The sequence below is a fragment of the Azolla caroliniana genome, unplaced genomic scaffold (genome assembly GCF_043228905.1).
Source record: "Azolla caroliniana isolate FFs.n. ecotype wild unplaced genomic scaffold, voAzoCaro1.0.p SCAF_16, whole genome shotgun sequence".
Taxonomy (NCBI): domain Eukaryota; kingdom Viridiplantae; phylum Streptophyta; class Polypodiopsida; order Salviniales; family Salviniaceae; genus Azolla; species Azolla caroliniana.
This window is the reverse complement of record NW_028230451.1, coordinates 2,719,992-2,739,762: the sequence shown is the minus strand read 5'-3', so window position 1 is coordinate 2,739,762 and position 19,771 is coordinate 2,719,992. Positions and strand designations below refer to the sequence as shown.

The window sequence follows — 19,771 nt, the reverse complement described above, 5'->3', positions numbered from 1 at the left end:
ATAATGAGAAATGGAAATACCCCTTCCATTTTTCTTGATCTCGCAGAATGCCCCCTCTCCCTGTCTTGTCAAAAATGTCCGTGTGTTCAGATAGGGAGGAGATAATCCCCTGTTAAGGTATTTCCTTCCCATTACAGAGGGTTCTACATGACACTAAGTTGTAGTGGTACCGGATCTCCTATAGTATCTTCGGATAAATACGAGCAGTGATTTTTTGATGGAATTATTGGCTTCTTAACATAGTTTGTTGATATAATATGAGGCATAATCTACTTGATGATGATGATCATCACCATCATCACCATCGACATCATTATGTTTCAGTATCTTTGTAATTCATAGTCAGAGATGTATCCAAAATTTGCTACTACATTCAAATTTGTGAAAGAATCCAAAACTTAATTATGTACATATCTATCACTATTATACTCATTTTTTTGTCAGGGAAGAGGGCAGTCCCCATTTCGAAAATATGCATTCATTCACATGTTCTCATTTCAGATGTATATCTTGATGCATCTCAGCAGAGATTAGAGTAATAAAGAAAGGTGGGATTGGTTTTGAAAGTGCCAAATAGTATAGTAAAAAACAGAACAAACTTAGCATATGTTTGTAATTCAGGATTACATCCATCTCCTTGTAAAAAGAAGAGACAAACCATTTAGTTGGAACCGTAATTTCATGTGCATTTTCTCCTCTCAGATACATAATCTCCATGCATGTAAACCTGAGATTGAAATTCTAGAGAGAGAACTGATTGCTTTTGAAGCTATAGTCCCGCTCTCTGTTGAAAGTTGTATCTCTATCTTGCAACGCTGCAAAAATGAGAAGAACTTAGCTTATGCTAAGCGAGTTTACAAACACATGTGTGATTATCATTTTGAGACAAAGAAAAAACTTGGGAGCTATATAGTGGCTATGTTTACAGAATGTGGAAGCATGACAGATGCTCGGTTGGTATTTGATGGGTTAATTTTACGAAATGATTATTCTTGGTTCTCCCTTCTACAAGGCTATAATGATTATGGACAGTCTGAGAAAGTTGTTGAACTACTACCTAAGTTGAGAGAGGATGGTTTATGCCCATCTAGCTATACGTTTCAAGCTTTACTGAAAGCCTGTGGAAGGCTAAAATGCATTGAAATGGGTAGACAAGCTCATGCTGAGATTGCCAAAGAGGGATTGGATAAAGACCCTTTTACTGGAAGTAATTTAGTTGACATGTATGTGAAATGCGGCTCACTTACTGAAGCAAGAGAAGTGTTTGATGAACTTCTTGATCAAGATGTTGTGCTATGGACGGCTTTACTATCAGGTTATAGTGAAAATGGGTTTTATGCTGAAGTACGTGCTTGTCTTGCTCAGATGCGTTATGAGGGTGTATCTCCAAATCCAGTTACGTATATATGTGGCTTGAAAGATTGTACAAGTATACCTTATATTCAAGAATTGCATTTGGAAATTGTGAAGCAAGGACTTGAGAGAGATTCTTCCTTGGGCAATGCATTGCTAGATGTGTATGCAAAGCAGGGTTGGCTTCCCGAATCGGTGCATATTTTTTCAGGTTTGCAGGTCCAGAGCATAGTATCATGGACTTCTCTCATCAATGGACATGCAGAGCATGATGCTGACGAGGAGGCTTTATACTTATTCGAGAAAATGCAACATATAAATGATGTTGTTCCGGATGTCTTTATATTGGCATTGGTGCTGAAGTCTTGTGGAAATGTAGGAGCATTAGAGAAGGCAGTGAAAATGTACTGTCAGGTTGTGAAGCTAGGGTTTGAAAAGGAGCCTTTTGTAGGCAATGCTTTGATCGATATGTATGGAAAATGTGGCTTGCTTGTAGAAGCACAAAAAGTGTTTGATAAGATGCCAATCCAAGATGTGGTTTTATGGAGTGCACTCATTGGAGGGGTTGCCTTTGAAGGTGAGATAATGCGCGTCTTTGATTTGTTTGAAACGATGCTAATGAAAGGGATACAACCAGACAAGATAATATTGCTCAGCATTCTCACCATGTGCACTCATGCTGGGCTTGTCAATGCTGGCACCTTATATTTTGTATCTATGAAAGAAGAATTTGGCATTTCTCAATCCATTGAGCACCATAATTGTATTGTTGATCTTCTTGGTCGAGCTGGTCGGTTGCATGAAGCTGTGGCTATGCTAGAAATTATGCCCATTCAACCCAATCTTATTACATGGGTTACTTTGCTGGGTGCTTGTCGGAATGAAGGTAATGTCGAGCTTGGGAGAAATGCATTGAGATGTGCACTCAAGTTACAAAGGAAACACTCGGGGTCACTTCTGCTAGCCATGCAAATGCTTAGGCATGAGAGATAAGCTGAAAATCTTGAAGCGATTCTTCTTACTGTTGTGGTTGCATCTCTTATCAAGAAAACAAATCAATGCAACATCATGATGTTCTCTACCATATTGTAAATGACTTGGAAATCCATTCCATTGTGGATAATTAGAAAGTCGATCACTAAATATTGTGAGATAAATAACAATAGAACCAACTTTTGTAGAAGGTCTTGCTTGGTCCTGATCCTTTATTCGCAAATCCTAGACATTACTCGAACCAAACTTTGTCTGAGATGGTTGCACATCGTTACACATCCACACTTTTGATCTTATCATCAAAATATCATATATCATAATGAATCCTCTTATACCAAGGATTTTATATTCTTAATGCGGGAATCACACTTATTTTAGTGATGACTCATGTCAAGATAAAAAAGGTCACAACATTTTTTTCCTTGGGTTATTTAAGTGTAGTTAAATACTGAGATCCAGATGTTGGACCTCATAATTAAAACTTCCTGATCAAATACCTCCATCTATTTAGTGATGACTCAAGTCTTGGATATTAGCCTTTCAGTGTCGGAGATTAGCCTTTCTGGTTAATGCATGAGGAAGAGTGAGTTTATTCAGAAGTGGGAGACAATATATTACATGTCATCACATTGCTTAGTGTAGATGCATGAGGTTAGATTAATCAAAGGACTAACCTAAAATGTAAAAATATATTATATGATCATATGCTAACCTTAAGTGTGTGTGTGTTTCAAGTGCCAATAAATGAGTATTCAATTTAAGGGTTTTAGTTTGAGATAATGCAATGAAATAGTTGTTTTGAAAAACGACTTTACAAATTACTTTCCAAATTTCAAGGATAAAAAAGATATAGCCTTAAGGCTATTCTAAAAACACAAAACATGATAAAAAAAATGTGGTAGCAAAAGTACCTAAACGATAATCAGGATGATATCATAATGCTGGTTTCACATATTGACTTTCATCTTGCAGCTCTGAGTGAGAGGATTGGTTGAAAACAACTATTATTTGATGTAATGTGTATCCAAATTTAATTACAATTGAGCTGAGGTGCATGTCACATAAACATGTCTTTTTAAAATGTGCAAAGCCTATGGTAATGTCCATATATACATGTCTAGTCCATAAATGAGTATGGACGAAGGCCCAAGAATAAATACCTGCCACAGTCTATAGACAAATATTTTACACCTATATACTAGTCTTGAAACTGTATCGTGAGACCTGAATGATGTTTAACACTCCCAACATGATAATTTGGTTTGGTTGAGCATAGACCTCTACCTTGAGGGTGGTTTCTATACAAGGTGAGTTATGATATCATCTCTTTCCTCCCTTTATTTCATATGTATTCCCTCAATGTATATCCATTAGATATCCAATTACGCTATGATTCCTTTGGCAATCATAACAACGGCATTCCTCCTGCTTGATATGCTCCCAATTGCTTTTGTGCCATTTAATCCCATGACCTCGTCCACTTTGAGGAATATGAATTATCTCTATTGTCATAAGATAAAATCAGCCATCATTACCTAACATAACAAAGCATTATTCATCATCTATCATGCCTCATTTTTCATTCTCAAAGCTTCTAGTTTATTGGCTTTTGCGTGCATGTCGGCAGCTGCATATATATTACTCATGCATACATATATGGAATCCGATTTTCCGTGCAACTGCAATGAACACTCGAATGCCCATCTCCCTAGCTCTACATTTACTGATTTTTGACAAGCACTTAAGAAGGTTCTTAGCATGTGCAGACGGTGGGAGTATGGTACCTCCTCAATAAACAACATTGCTTTATCAAAGTGCCCTGCTCTACTAAAAAGATCTACCATGCATGTATAGTGTTCTGGAGTTGGCCTTATACAATAGACATTGCTCATCATGTCAAAATACATTTGTCCCTCCTCTACTAATCCCCCATGACTACATGCATTCAGGAGGATGAGAAATGTCACATCATTTGGTACTGTACTTTCTACTATCATTTTGTTGAATAAATAAAAAATCACTTTGGTATGGCCTAGTTGAGCATATCCAGCCATCAATGTATTCCACAAGACCACATTCTGCATATGGAGCTCATCAAAAAGTTCATGTGCTTTATCTAGTGCACCACATTTAATATACATATCCATCAATGCGGAGGCAAGCACAAAACTTTTCTTCAATAAACCACTTTTTGTGACCTCAATATATATCTTTTCACCTTCTTCAACAGATCCCATATTTCCACAGGCTTTCAAAAGGCAAGCAAATGTGAAAGCATCCGCAATGAAACCAGCAGCTCTCATCCGTTTAAAGCATCTCAGAGCTTCGTGGCCAAATCCATGTTGAGCATATCCAGCAATTAATGAGGTCCATGAGATGACATCTCGTACCAGAAGATCATCAAATGCCTCTTGTGCTTTATCAACCAAACCAAACTTGGCATACATATCAACTATTGCAGTTCCTACCATGGGATTTCTTTCCAATAATCCTTGCACCTTGATCTCAGCATGTATTTCTTTACCTTTCTCGACAAGTCCCACACTCCCACAAGATTTCAAGATGCAAGAAAATGTGATCACATCAGGGCCAAAACCCTCTTCTTGCATTTGTTTGAAGCACTTTAAAGCTTCATCACCACGCCCAGATTGGGCATATCCAGCAATCAGTGCATTCCAAGATATGGCATTCCGTCCTGGAAGATCATCAAATACTTCTTGTGCTTTCTTTAACATTGCACACTTGGCATACATGTCTACCAATGTGGTTGCAAACACAATATTCATTCTGAGTAAGCCTTCTCTACATACCTCGGAATGAATCTCTTCTCCCATTCTTGACAATCCTATACTTCCACAAGCTTTTAAGATGCATACAAAGGTAATGGCATCAGGGAGGATACATTCCTCTGCCATCCATCTAAAACTATTCAAAGCTTCATCGATTAATCCATATTGCACATAACCAGAAATCAATGCATTCCAAGTGACCACATTTCGAGCTCGAGATTCGTCGAAAACTTCCTGTGCTTTTGCAACAGTTCCACATTTCATGTACATGTCTACCAATGCATTGGTGAGCATAACATCGTTTTCCAATAATCCTTGCTTTCTAAGCTCTATATGCATCTGCTCTCCCTTATCTACTGATCCGATAACAATACAAGCCTTCAAACAACAGATAAAAGTGACTTTATTTGGCGAGAAACCCTCTCTTTTCATACATTCGAAGCAAGTTAGAGCATCATGGCCAAGTCTATGCTCGACATATCCAGAAATAAGTGCATTCCATGAGACGACGTTTCGACCCAGAAACTCATGCAGCACTTGTTTTGCGCTAGAAAAAGACCCACATTTGGCATACATACTAATAAGGGCATTGTTGATATAAACATCTCTCTCAAGAAATTCACGTTGTTGGATGAGTTTTCTGTGCAGCGTGATACCTTTCTGCAAGTCTTTATGTCTACTGCAAGACTTTAGAGCATCTAAGAAAACACTATTATGTTGAAGCGAATCTGCCTTTCTAGGTTTCTCCTGTTTCAACAAGGGGACTTGATCTAGAAATCCATCTTCTGACAGAGCTTCCTTTCTGGGACTTGGATCCTTCTGCAGAGCAAACAATAGGGCTTCATCGTGAGTCTGGTTGAAAGAACAAGAAGAAGGAACAGTGAATTGAAGGTGGTCTGTATTGAGATGGTGATTACCTTGCTGTGGTTGGAGAAACAGGAAGGGGAAGAAGAAGAAGAACACAAGCTGTGGCAGGCGATTGAAGACCAAAACATCATTGAATTGGGAAGTATAGTGTTGGTCAAGGAGATTGGGGCTCTGTTCCGGCCTTTATTTACTTACATGGAAACCCCGGAACATTTGGAGGCAAAACAATCAATCGGGTTAAAGAGCTCCCATGCCTGTATCATGTATGTGTGGAGATAGAAACAGAGCATATGTATACAGTCTAATAATACATATACACATGCACATACATACATACATACATATACTTACACATATACATACATACATACATACATACATACATACACACATACATAAATACATATGGATGTATTTGTGGCATGTAAAAAGCAAAGGCAAAAAAGAAACAGTTAAATTTGAAAACGTCGATTCCTACTTTGTTTATTATGTATGAAGGAAGGAAAAATGAAACATAATTAAATCTTCACATATGTATATGATACAAATTTACAACAAAAAAAAAAAAGCAAAGGGGAAAAAAGAGAGCAAAGGAGACTACCATATGATCATATGAAAGTTTATGACAGAGAAAAAAGCAGAGTAAAAAAAAAGGAGAAGTTATGAAGAAAAATAAAAGATGTTGTATGAGACAGTTCTATGAAGAAGGGGGGGAAAGGAGAGAAAGGCAGAAGTTAATTTGTGACATAGGAAAAAGCACACACAAAAAAAAGAGCAAAGCAAAGCAAAGGAGACTAAGTAGCTCTATTTAAACGCTGCTCAATCCTGCACTGATCTTCCATTGCATTTCCTTCCACTCCACTCCAGCTACAAAGATCACAAACAAACACTCCACACATTCAACTAACAGAACATACATGGCTTCTTCATATTCATACACCACCACTTCCAGATCAGTAGCTCCACCCACCTTGCTGCTACTGCTGATTCAGTTCCTCCTCCTCCTGCTAGTGCCATCCATCATTATAAGGCCATGCTCCTCCTACAGCACCGGCATGCCCATCTCGGTGCCCGTGTCGGTCGCCCAAGACGGCCGCGGATACCTCGTCAATGTCACCATGGGCCGTCCGCCATCGGTCAAGCCGGCCACCCTCCTCCTCGACACCGGGAATGACTACACTTGGGTAGCTTGTGACCCCAACCACGCGCGCTCCGGCCCCCACGCCTCCGTCCCCTGCGAATTCCAGCACGTCTCCTGCCACTCCTCCCTCTGCAACTCTCTCCAATCCTACGGCAGGCAGTGCAATCCCGACGATTGTGTGCTGACCATGCAATACGGGGACGGAACCTCCCTATTCTCGTACCTCGCAATCGATGTGATCAACATCGGGAACCGCACGAGGGTTGCTGCGTTCCCCTTTGGTGCAGCCACGGTCGTGTCATCCGCCTCCATGGACGGCTACTTCGACGGCCTTTTGGGCTTGGGGAGGGGCCCCTTGGGCTTCGCCGCAGCCACCGAGCCCGATTTTGGCGGTGTCTTCAGCTACTGCCTGCCGTCCGCCCGTGCCAGATCTCAGCAAGGCTTCTTGCAGTTTGGTGGGGATGGCTACTATGCGGGCCGCAAGGGGTGCATCCGGTTGTCGGCCGTATCGCCCACGCTCAGCCCGGCCTTCTATGCTCTTGATTTGGTGTCCCTCGCGGTCGGCAACACCTCGCAAGCACCCAGGCGCCCCGTCATTGTCGACTCCGGCACCGTGTTCTCGAGCCTCGAGCTGTCCCTTTACGGGGCTATCCGAGATGCCGTCCGCTCGAGCATGGATCATGTCTTCCAGCAAGCGCCCCCCGACCTGTCCAACGGCCTCTACATCTGCTACTACAGTAATGGGCGACCTCTCGACAATTCCTTCTTCGACAATGCCAATGTCACAGTCCCGCGTATCGTGTTCGAGTTCACGGATGGTGTGTCTTATGGGCCCCTCACTATCGAGCAGATGTTCTTCCAGGAGGAGGCTGTTGCCAACACCACGAGTTCGGCCAAGTTTTGCTTAGCATTCTCGGGCATGAATGGCCCTTTCTCTGTCCTAGGGAGCTTTCAACAACAACACAATCTCTTCATCTTCGATGCCGTCAAGTCTGCTGTCTGCATCGACCAAAGTAGAAACTTGTGCTAGGATGCATAGGCCTCTGCATATATATTAGACTTATGTATAATGGATTGAATATTAGGTCTTGGTTAATTAATAATAGGGTTTGTTTAGAAATGCTCTTAGAGTTTTAGGGTATCAGTAGTGATCGAACCATAATAATACAATAGGTCATTTCATATAGGATTTACTCTTAAGCCAAAGAAATTGAATCATTTTGTAGTCTGTATGCTAGCAGCATTCAGACAATCTAATGAATAAATCTATTCGCATTTTATACACTGATCTAACAATAATACAATCCATCACTTTTGGGAAAAACCCCTTCCATTTTCATGTAATAATTTTCCAGAATGCCCTTAAGGTTTTCGTTATTTCCCTCACGTAGTACAACGCCTCCTCCCTCTCTTCATAAGCATGCCATAAAAGATCATCTATCCGAATGAATCTTCTTATATACATACCAAGCATTTTATCCTTAATGTGGAAATTTAGCAATCTTGGTAATCACACTTATTTTAGTAATGACCCAAATCTAGATAAAAAAGGATCACAGCATTTTGTTCCCTAAGGATACTCACACGTAGTTAATACTGAGTTGCACATACTGAAGCTTATAATTAACTAATAATGAAATAAATACATATGTTTGTGATGTCTTTCAGGTAAAGTTTTAAACCCAATGTAAGTAACATTCAGGTAAGTCTTGGATATTAGCCTTTGAGTTTTGGAGATCAGCTTTTCTCGTTGATGTGTGAGGAAGAGTTAGTTTTTAAGATTATATACTAGAAGTGAGAGAACATGGCATTATGTATCATCACATAGCTTAATATAGATGCATCAGCTTACAGTGAAAGAATTACGTTTACATTAAGTTTGGGGTTGTTCAAGCAGGCGTGCACATAAATGAGTATTCAATTTATTAAGAGTTTTAGTTGTCAAGATCGTGCAATATAATCATTGGTGCTTAAAAATATTACTTTACAAATTACTTTCCAAAATCCAATGCTAAAAAACACAGAAAATGACAATAATAATGCCGTAGCAAAAGTACCTCAACAAGAATCCTGATGATATGATACAAGCCAATGTTGGTGATAATATGTTTCACAAATTATGATTTGTTTATTGCAGCCTTGAGTGAGAGGATTGTGGAAAGCAACATGATGTCTTTTTTGCAAGTATGCAAAGCTTATGGTAGGTAGTACACATATACATGTCTAATATTTAAATGAGCATGGAAGACAGCCCATGAATAATTATTTGTCAGATTCTTTAGGGCTCTTCATATTTTTAGGGATGATGGAATATTAGGTTTGTTTAGGAATGCGCTTGGCATTTAGGGTATAATTATGGATCAAACAACAATATGTTGATAGAATAGGCACTTCATATAGGGTTTACTCTTAAATCAATAAAAGTGGATCATTCTGTAGTCGGTCTAGCATATTGACAGAGTATCTAGAAAAACTCTCGGCATATTAAAGATCATACAAATAATAACACAATAGGGCATTTCGTAAAGGCCTTATTAGTGAAAGTCAATCTTTTCGTGGCCTGTGGAGCAAACGAAGATTATTCATAAATTTGTAACGTACACCTTTTCATTTATTTGTTATATGCAACGAGCTCGACCAAATCGCAGTCATTCGCAGAGATGAAGCAAGGAAAATTAGAGAATCGAAAGGAAGTCATAAGCATATATGCATAATTTGATTTTGCAAGAGGGTCATACATGCTTGCTTGCTTGTTGCTCAAGAACATTAAGATGCTGCAATGTCCATACATTTATAAACCTAGATTTTAAGTATCCATATACCCAAATGGGCTGTTTATACAGAGACACACCCAAATAGCCATATATTTATGGAGTGTTTGTTCCCCCATGTAATGTTATTGCAGTAGCCATGGGTGATGGAGAAGCTCTTCCAGATGAATCCTCATTTGGGGATCTGGACACAGCATCCACTTGATAAGACCCCGCACAGGCTTCGACAGTCTTGTCCAGGCCGGGACGCGAGAGAGTCTCCGCCAGTGCGTGCCCATTAGCAAGCCGAAGGCAGACGGGTCCGCACGGCAGCCATACGGAGGGATATGTCCGGTTAACGCCTCGAGGAGGACCGCGCCCAAGCTCCACACATCGGAAGAGGTGCTATAGATGCCAGAGATGTCGGCTTCCGGGGCGATGTAGCAGCGGGTGCCTCTACCTGGGGCCGATTCGGCATAATGGGCACCCTCAGGAAGGACCAATCCGAGGCCGAAGTCCGCGAGGACTGCCGAGCCGAGGCAACCAGGCTCCCGGAGCAGAATGTTGCCGGGCTTCACGTCGAGGTGCAGGACATTGCGGTCGTGACAGAACTGGAGGGCCATCGCGATGGGGCGGACGAAGAGCAGGGCCTCTCTCTCGGCCATCCTCATGGATGGATCCATTCCTTTCCTGAAGTCCAGGAGAGTGCCACCATGGCAGAAGTCCATGGACATGGCTGCTTCACCTTGAGTGTTATTACTGTACTGACTGTAGCCATTGACAGGTCGAGAGAAATGGAAATGGAAGCCAAGGGCCTTGACGATGGGTGTTGATGGGGAAGCTTGTTTGGAGAGCATCATGCTCATCGCCATTTCCATTTGAGATTCAGGAGGAGGTTGGGGGCAGTAGCCTTCAGATGCTTTGTCTGCTGAGAAAGGTGCTTTGAAGACCTTAAGTGCGATGAATTGCTCCTGCGCATCGCCATGAACACCATTCCTTGTATTCTTCCTGTTTGATTTCTTCTTCGCCTTGTAGACTCGGCCATAGCTTCCTTCTCCGACTAGGCCCAGAATCTCGAACCCTGGGATGTGGAAATCTAGGGTTTCATCCGCACCACTACAGATTTTGATATGATCGCAACAACTTCCTGTTGCTGCTGCTGCTGATGATGATGATGATGATGATTGTTTGTGAATAATCCCATGATGATGATGATAATCATCAGTATCGCGATTTGAATTCAATGGATGAATTGGTCTCAGAGATGTAAAATTTACATCTGAATCTGCTTCGACATGAGCACCACATTGCATGGTCTTCAATCTCTTCATTTCGCCACCATGGAGCTCTTCACTCTGCATCACCATAGCCACCATGGTTTGCAGATCGAAAGAAAATGGGGGTAATGTATGTATGTATGTATGTATGTATGTATAGGATAGGATAGTACAGTAGAGATGGGAGGTCCGTTTTGCGTTTTTTCCTGTCTACTCAGTTTGCGTTTGCGTTTGCGTTTCCTTGGCGTTTCCGAGAAGCTCTGTTCCCGTTTCGCGTTTCCTGCTCCAAGAGCCACACATGTTTTTGTTGTTTCTTTTCAATGTCACTAGACCATGGGTTCTTGACCCTAGGCTCCAGAGTCCAGACTTTGCCTCACACATACAATTCCCCGTCGCACAATTTCCTCTTCCAACCTATACATTACTTTGTCTGTCTCCATTGCGAAAATCGGGTGTTACCCAGGCATGGGATAAGTTCGTTTGACTCGATTCTCCTTGAATCGTTTGCCGTTTCTTATGTATCTATCCCTGTTGTTCGATCAGTAAGAGAGCTTCACTTGTGGGAGGGCAGATTTTCTTGACCACCGCATGTATGGCTCATGATACTTTTAAAGGTGTGATTTTTCTTCCCATCGAGCGAATTGTGCAATGACTTGATTTCTGAGGACACGCTTATATAAACCCTTCATCGGATGTAGTTATTGCCTATTCATGACACATGATATGATGCGTTCCTGATCGAGGCAGGGTCAAGTAAAATATTTTAGGAGGTTTTTATTGCGATGAAGTTTGTAAACACTTCTTCAAGGCTTGCGTGTCAAGTGGAAGCCCGAAAGCTACCTCTGGAGTTATGTTAGAAAGGGGCTCATAAGCCCAAATTACTTGCTTGATCATGTGCATCCTCCTCTCATGTGTATTTGGGTACCATTTTACAAATAGGAGCGGACTTACCATGAGAAATGTGGGTGTTGTGTCATGGTTTGTTGTTGCCCGTTCTATTACTATGGCTACCAATGAGCACATTGCTTGGCATAGAACCACACTATTTGGATGAGAATGTTGTGGATCTTGGGGTGCCACTCCTTGTGTACATCATGCATTGGTTAGTATAATTTGAGTGGTTTTCTTCATGTGATTAAGAGATCTAAGTTTGGGATGGGTATGATTATTTAACTCCAGACTCTACCCCAAGATTTGTGAATTGGGCCTAGCAAATTAATACTCATATGAAAATTGAGGCTAGAATTGTTGGTTAATTGTCTCTCATTTAGTATATTTGCTTCTAAGAGCCCTCTCTCAATGGTGTCTTTCATCTAACCCTAGCTAGTGGGCATCGTGAACAATTTGCATTGAAAGTTTCTATTTGGCTACCATATGCTCCGTTGCACTAGCTCTTTGCTTATACCTTTCAATTCTAGGAGAAGGTCTTGCCTTTGCATATCTAAGGTGCATACAACATTGCCAAAATCTCTAAAGGTGGATGTCGCTCATAGTCTAGAGAACAAGTGTCTTGGGATTCCTAACTCAAATTTACTCCCTAAACCCTTAGTCATTGGTAAACAAGACTCTTCCTGCTGTGGTTCAATTTTTGTGGTCTCAAGGTTAACTGTAGGCATTGGGTAGTCCATGAACAGAGTTGTTCATGATGTATTGTATCAAGCCATCTTGACAAGGACTTGTCAAAGTTGTGAAAAATGACAATTAGTCATAGAAATCACGAGTTGTACTAGAAGTTGTCCACAAAATTTGTAGAATTGCCACTTGTTTACATTGTGAATAAATGACGACTCTCTGAAATATCCACTTGCCAATGTTGTCAACAAAGAGAGATTCACCATAATCACCGGTCATCAAGATTGTGAAAATAGAGATTAACAATCTTGACTTTGACAAGCTGACCAGCCTCGAGGATTGTTTCAACTCTTTAACTTTAACTCTTTGACGAGGACAAGGGATTACTTAATAACAAAATGTAAGATTCCAAGACCATTAGATTATATTAGGAATATTCCAAGAGTAAAGTGAGATGTGCCTAGTTCCATTACTTGAGTCTCTTGAATATGAGGTGGCCCAAGTTACATAAGAATGGGTGGTTTAATGATATCGTTATATTTGAATAGCCATTAGATGAATCATGAATGTAGTGAGTATAGATTGACCATCTTTTATGCGAGGTGGAATTTCCTAGGATCAAATTGTCTCAACCTTTTTCTAACTTTGGTGACATCGATTGGGATACCGCATGACAAAGAATTCTAACTCTAGTCAAATTTACATTTCTCAAACTTTTGATATTTTAACAAAGTTTGGTGAGGATGAGGCATGCATGGTCGTTTTCTTCTTGATTTTACAAGAAAATAGATATTATCCAAATACATTACAATGAGCTAATCTGTGTACTCTTAAACAATATTCATGATATGTTGGACAATGGTAGGAGCATTGAGGAGGGCATTGTCATATACAAATGTCCATTGCGTATGTGGACTGTAGTTTTCCATTCATCTCAAGGTTTAATGCAAAGTAGATTTTAGGTGCCATTAAGTATGATGTTGGAGATGACTTGTCTAGTTAATTGCACTTATTGATATTGATTTGTTGAATAGGGTGGAGACCCCCACTGCTAATAAATAGGAGTTGACAACAACTTGGCTCAAGCCGAAGTTGGCTCAACTCGATGAAAGATTAAGCTTCCTTAGCCGATGTGAGTTTGGTGTGGTTTGGCTTGAGCCTTGCCAAACTGGTTGGGCCAAACTTGTTCTGAAACCAATTGAGGGATCATTTCGGTTTAGGTTCGAAAGGTTCTAAACCAATTAATCGGAAACCGAACAATTGTCAATTCCTATTAATAAAGACAATATGAAACAATGTGATTTGCGTATTTATAGGTTTTGGGAGCATGCCCCTTTCTTGAATCATGATAGGGATGAGCGGAGTACAAAAGTGGTGTATTTATTATAAATCATCATTTTCAAAGTTTGTGAAAACCTAGAGCCTAACTCTTATAAAAGTATGTATTATTGATTACATAAGTGTATAGAACTATGTGAATCGAGTTCCCTAGAACGACCAACACAACTTATAAACTTGGAGTGATACTTTCCCAAGGATCACCACTAAGTGTAAGGGGTCAAGTATGTATTATTGATTACATAAGTGTATAGAACTATGTGAATCGAGTTCCCTAGAACGACCAACACAACTTATAAACTTGGAGTGATACTTTCCCAAGGATCACCACTAAGTGTAAGGGGTCGCCTTCCTCTCAACGAGCTAACAGAAGGATTTGTAGATGTCACTCCCCAATGACAAAGACCATGTCTTACTTCAACATGTTAAAAGCATTTACCTCTTCACTCCATGCAACTCTAGAAGCCTCAAAGGTTGGCTTCTTAAGTTAAACTAAAATTAACACACATCTAATCACTACATCAATTAAGAAATGTGTTTATGTTTATTCAATATAAAATTACTAATAAGAAACATATGGGGTGTCTTAATAAAATTTACACGTGCTATGTAAAAGCAGATGTCTCAATACCCAAGCGATAGATAAGGTTGTTGATGGATTAGGTAAGTTGAACATGAAGAGAGGCAGTTTGGTTAGGTTGGTTTGTAGGTGAGGGTGATGCACAACTTATCCGTGGTAGGTGCTCAACTAACGAGGAGCGTTTGTGGGGTAGCCTAGGTTCATTACCAAAAGGATGGCAGGTGGTTGGCAATGCGGGCGGCAGTGTTGGAGGGTAGGAGGTGGCAATTGAACCCGGACCCTAAGACACTTGATCAGGATTGTAAAATATGGCTTTTTGACAACAAGTCCTGATATGATTTGGAGTGGGATCCATTGGAGGTACGGTGGCAGACATTGAGAACAAACAACATAAAAAAAGTTTTTGGGTACAATACTAAGCTAGGAAGACGAATCATTGGCTCCAAAGCGGTGAGTGTTGTAATGATTCACAATAGTTGGAGGGATAAAGACATATCATATGATGATATAAAGTCATTTTGGAGGAGACTATGGGCATTGGATACACTTAGTAAAAATAAAAGCTTGGTTGTGGCTTCTTAGCCACAAGGGGGTAGCTATAGGGGATTAGTTGAGTTCCTGTGGTGGTGAGGTTGGTTGTAAGTTATGTGGACATGCTTTGGAATCTATCTCTCACAAATTCTGGAATTGTACTAAGGCGATTAACATTTGGAGTAGAAGCCTTCGAATCGTGGCAATTGGTGTGAATGGGAACGTTGTGTGGGGCTCCATGCAAAGACTCCCTAAAAGGGGAATGTTGGGTGAAACAATAAACCCGTAGGGACATGGATTTATAGTGCAGGGTGGTAGCGTGTTCCAATGTCATGGGGGTGAGACTTGCCACAAATTCTGAATTTTTTGAGGAGAGTTGGCTTATGTTTGCGTGCTTATCGGTCTGACACGTTTGCACCAGGTGTTGTAAGTTTGTTTTTTAGCAGCAAAAGCTCTCATGCAAGGAGGTGGTGTTAAATATCTGGTTTGAGCATGTGGCTTGGTTGCGTAGACGGTATATCTCGATTCAAGGGGAATGGGATGAAGGAAGCAGAAAGGGCAAGGTCAAAGTTCTTGCCTGAAATAGGGTGGTTCTACCATGATGGTCAAATCTTTGACAAGGCCTAAGTGAAAATACCAAGCACCTAGGTTGTTTCCGTCGATGGCACCCAATATTGTACATGGGATGTAATTATGTATGTGTAACTGACGCACAAGTGGGTTAACATAGTCGTGTGATCCAGATAACTTTGTTATAAAAGAGTTCGTTGAGAGAAGTAGAGTCAGGGTAAAAGGGGTTTTATTTCAGTTTTGTTGTAGTTAAGGGTCGTGTGAGTTTTTTTTATAGTTTTGGAGTTGTTGCTCCGAGTTGTATATGTTGAATCTTGATCCCACTATGGATTTGGGTAAACTCTGTTGTATTCTATTTGCTAATTAATGCGAAGTAGTGTTTTTTTGGAAAAAAGAAAAAGATAAAAAGAACATATGTCTCAATCAATTATTATTGAGAAATTATAAGGACAAAAGTGGGCCCTCTTAGTGGATGCAAAGGCGAGATAATGAAAACCATGGGGTAGCCCAATGCTAAGGGGCCAAAGGCCCTTTTTACACAAGCACTCTTTGCCTTCTTAATGGATACTAAATAAGAAACATATGCCTTAATTAAATTTATAACTACCACATAAATTTTTTTTGTCTCGGTTAATTATTATTGAAAAACTATAAGTGACTCTTAGTGGATGAAAAAGTAATGAGGACCACATAGTAGCCCAAATGCGGGGCCCAAAGGCCCTTTTCACATAATAACTTGCGGGCATTAACCATTGCTACCTAATAAAGAGTAGTTCTCCACAAATTATAATATGGCCATGTTTCTTGTATCTATTTGGCATTGTGACTAATATTCTGGATTGCCAATATTAAGCCACATACAGTTGATAATAATTGATTTAGACATGTGTTGAATACTAGGAATTGGCAACGGTTCAGTTTCGACTTAACCTGTTTGGTTTGGACAAGGCCAAACCACTTAAGCCTTAACCTATTTGAGAGTTTTCAAACTTGAACCGAACCATTTCCTAAACCATTTTTTGGCCAAACCGTTTAATGCTAAATTGGTTTAGCCCTAAACGGTTCGGTTTGGTTTGAGCCTTGCTAAACCATACTCAAACCAGTTAAGGGGGCTCAAGCTTGAACCAAGCCGAGCGAGAACTCCAAACCGTCTAAAAACAGTTTAACGGCTCGGTTTAGGCTTGAGTCGAGCCGTCACAGGTTCCTACTAAGTACATCCCTAATTGTTCAAAAAGATCTCGTTCTATCGATTTCCCAAAATTGCATGGGAAGCAAGTAAAGAAACCGAAATGGCCAATGGGGAGCAACATTCGAAGGTCCCGATGGGTGCGTGATGTGAAGAAAATTAGTATGTACGACAAGACGGGATGAAATTACAGTGAGTGGCATGAGAGAGAGAGAGGCTATATTATTTTCTTTTGCAATGCCGATGATTTAGGGGTTCCCGAAGAGGATGTTAGAGGCTCACGATTTTCGCAAATGGTTATATACATACATATATATACATACATACATATATATGTATGTATGTATGTATGTATGTATGTATGTATTCACATGAAGCTATGGAGGCCCGCTCGCCCGCCTGCCCGCATGTAGCAGAGCCGATTGGCATGTCCGCCGCAATCTACAGCTTCCATGTGTGAAAGGAGCCCACGAGAGTGGTCCAGAGTCCATCGAGTCCATCCATATCTGTAGGCAGCAATGTGCTTTTTTTCTTTTTGTACCTCTTGTAATTGTTCTCCATACGTTGAATTTGAAGACCCAGAGAAACAGAGTCTGCGTGTGTTTAGTTTGTACGTGTGTTTGAGAGAGACAGAGAGAGACAGAGAGATGGGAGCTCCATCTCAGAAACACTTGGTGTCTGTGGTACAGAGATCCAGCATCATCACGCCTGCCTCTCCTTCCAGTAGACGACACCTCTTCCTCTCCTCTCTCGACATATTTTGGCAAGACCTCCACTACAATAAGAGGCTCATCTTCTACCCCACCACAACCCCTTCCCATAACATCCTTACTACTACTACTGCCTATGATGATGCCATCGAAACCCTCAAGACCAGCCTCTCTACCGTGCTAGTTCATTACTACCCGTGGGCGGGTCGTTTAGCCCTAGATCCCAATAACCGTCTCGTCATCGATTGCAACGATGTGGGGATCGAATTCATCGAGGCCTCGATCGACACCCCAATGAGCGAGATTAGCCGAGAAGGCTTCCCGATGATGCCCCTCTACGAGAGTCTCTGCCCGGTCGTAGATCACAAGGGGGATCACCTCTATACAAGCCCTCTACTCGCGGTCCAGGTACTTAAAAACCTAACCCTATGAGATCTTACTGAAGTACATAGTGACCTCCATCAATCCCTATACTATGGTAATCATGATGCTAAGCAAACATGTGGATGTGGTGGGATGTGTTGGTCTTATTTGGACAAGTAGGTGACACGGTTCTCGGATGGGGGTATGTCGTTGGGCGTGTCACAGAGCCATGTCGTGGCCGATGGGCAGTCATTGTGGAATTTCATGGTCTCATGGGGGGAGTGTGCGAGGGGTCATGTCAACATCACACTGCCGCCGATTCACGAAAGAGAGAGGCTAGCACTCAAAGGCCCTCCGTCCGAAGAGAAAGCCAAGAAACTTGTTGAAAGGCTGTTGTGGAGAAGCCCAGAAGAAGAAAAGGTTCATAGGGAGGAGCTGGGAAAGGAGCCGGTGCCACCACCGCAAGTAGTGTTAATGCAATGTGTGTTCGATCTATCTGCATCATCCATCAAGAAGCTGAAATCTGAGGCTGGGGGAAGCTTTACCACATATGAGGTTGTATGTGCCCACTTCTGGCAACGAGTGAACGAGGCGAGACAATCCCCGCCCAAAACTAAGATCCGATTCACGGTGCTAACCAACCTTCGGAGCAAACTAAACCCCCCCCTCCCTTCTGCCTACTTCGGGAACATCATCGGCTTCGGTCTCGCGGACACTCAAGTGGAGATTCTCCGTGGCGAGGATCTAGGCACGATCGCGGAGCGAATCCACAGGGCTGTACTCAATGGCAACCAAGAATCTCTTCTTCTCGAATGTATGCACTGGTTGGAGCTTCATGGGAACCGATACACAGACTTATGGGATGGGTGGTTCGGGATGGAGCAGATGAATGTGGCGAGCTCTCCGAGGTTCCCAGTGTATAAAGTTGACTTCGGATGGGGTTGTCCAGCTGCCGTTCGATCACCGAAAGTTCCCGGAAATGGCGAGATGGTTCTTTTTGGGGGCCGTCCCGACACCGGCGACAAAGATATGGAGATTTGTATGGCTCTTCCGACTCCGGTCATGAAACGCCTCCTCGATGACCCATCCTTCTTGGCTAAACCTATTTCAAGTCCCTTTCTCTACTATGACTAAGGAATATCAGCATATGTAGTGTGATCTTGCATCTTTCTGTGCTATGCATCCTGTTCTGGTTTGGCCTTTGTTGAGTTAGGAGAGTTTAAATGAAACACTCTCACATTACTGCCAAATTATTTTTCTCTTATTTACGTAGGTCATTTTGTAGTTTTTATATTAGAATTGCTAGTAGTCTTAATAACACAAAATGAGTCGATGTTCCTTGGCAAGGAGCCATGTCAATATTTATTTCGAAGAACATGAAAGCCAATTTGTTTGTAACACAAAACACCAAGGTAATGTTTATTACTTGTAAGGACATCACGGGCAAATTTGAATCAATATAGACTAATGGATTTCTTATTATCCAGGTGCTAATAACATTTGCTACATTTATAAATTTCACCCCTTCGCTGATATTGAGCAATAAGTTAATGATAGACATGCACAAATTAGATGTTGTTAGACTCTAATGCTGAAGGCAATCAACCTTAACTTTATATTATTATCATGGGCATAGAAAGAGCAAGCAAGAAGATATATAGGTGTGTTGTTAGGATGGCAAGATGACGAGATGAAGGGTTTATGAGCAAAATGATGGTTGGGTAAACGTATTCCATTAGGGGAACTACATG

General features: G+C 41.2%; 5 protein-coding genes across 5 annotated transcripts; 3 read left to right on the top strand and 2 right to left on the bottom strand.

Moving 5' to 3' along the window:
- The first annotated feature begins 681 nt into the window (after window positions 1-681).
- LOC147853578 (pentatricopeptide repeat-containing protein At4g39530-like) lies at window positions 682-2,346 on the top strand. Its single transcript, XM_087332415.1, has one exon. The coding sequence runs from the start codon at window positions 682-684 to the stop codon at window positions 2,344-2,346; it is 1,665 nt and encodes a 554-aa protein (XP_087188541.1).
- A 1,057-nt stretch (window positions 2,347-3,403) lies between these two features.
- On the bottom strand, window positions 3,404-6,231 carry LOC147853577 (pentatricopeptide repeat-containing protein At2g33680-like). The gene is made up of 2 exons (XM_087332600.1): window positions 6,053-6,231; window positions 3,404-5,954 (listed from the first exon to the last, which is right to left on the bottom strand). The coding sequence occupies exons 1-2, from the start codon at window positions 6,131-6,133 to the stop codon at window positions 3,912-3,914; spliced, it is 2,124 nt and encodes a 707-aa protein (XP_087188726.1). The 5' UTR covers window positions 6,134-6,231; the 3' UTR covers window positions 3,404-3,911.
- A 688-nt stretch (window positions 6,232-6,919) lies between these two features.
- On the top strand, window positions 6,920-8,173 carry LOC147853576 (aspartyl protease AED1-like). The gene has a single exon (XM_087332414.1). The coding sequence runs from the start codon at window positions 6,920-6,922 to the stop codon at window positions 8,171-8,173; it is 1,254 nt and encodes a 417-aa protein (XP_087188540.1).
- A 1,801-nt stretch (window positions 8,174-9,974) lies between these two features.
- On the bottom strand, window positions 9,975-11,281 carry LOC147853575 (serine/threonine-protein kinase Aurora-2-like). The gene has a single exon (XM_087332601.1). The coding sequence runs from the start codon at window positions 11,267-11,269 to the stop codon at window positions 10,040-10,042; it is 1,230 nt and encodes a 409-aa protein (XP_087188727.1). The 5' UTR covers window positions 11,270-11,281; the 3' UTR covers window positions 9,975-10,039.
- Window positions 11,282-17,550: 6,269 nt separating this feature from the next.
- Window positions 17,551-19,257, top strand: LOC147853574 (hydroxycinnamoyltransferase-like). The gene is made up of 2 exons (XM_087331937.1): window positions 17,551-18,065; window positions 18,201-19,257. Exons 1-2 carry the CDS (start codon window positions 17,595-17,597, stop codon window positions 19,152-19,154), a joined length of 1,425 nt encoding a protein of 474 aa, XP_087188063.1. The 5' UTR covers window positions 17,551-17,594; the 3' UTR covers window positions 19,155-19,257.
- Window positions 19,258-19,771: the final 514 nt, after the last annotated feature.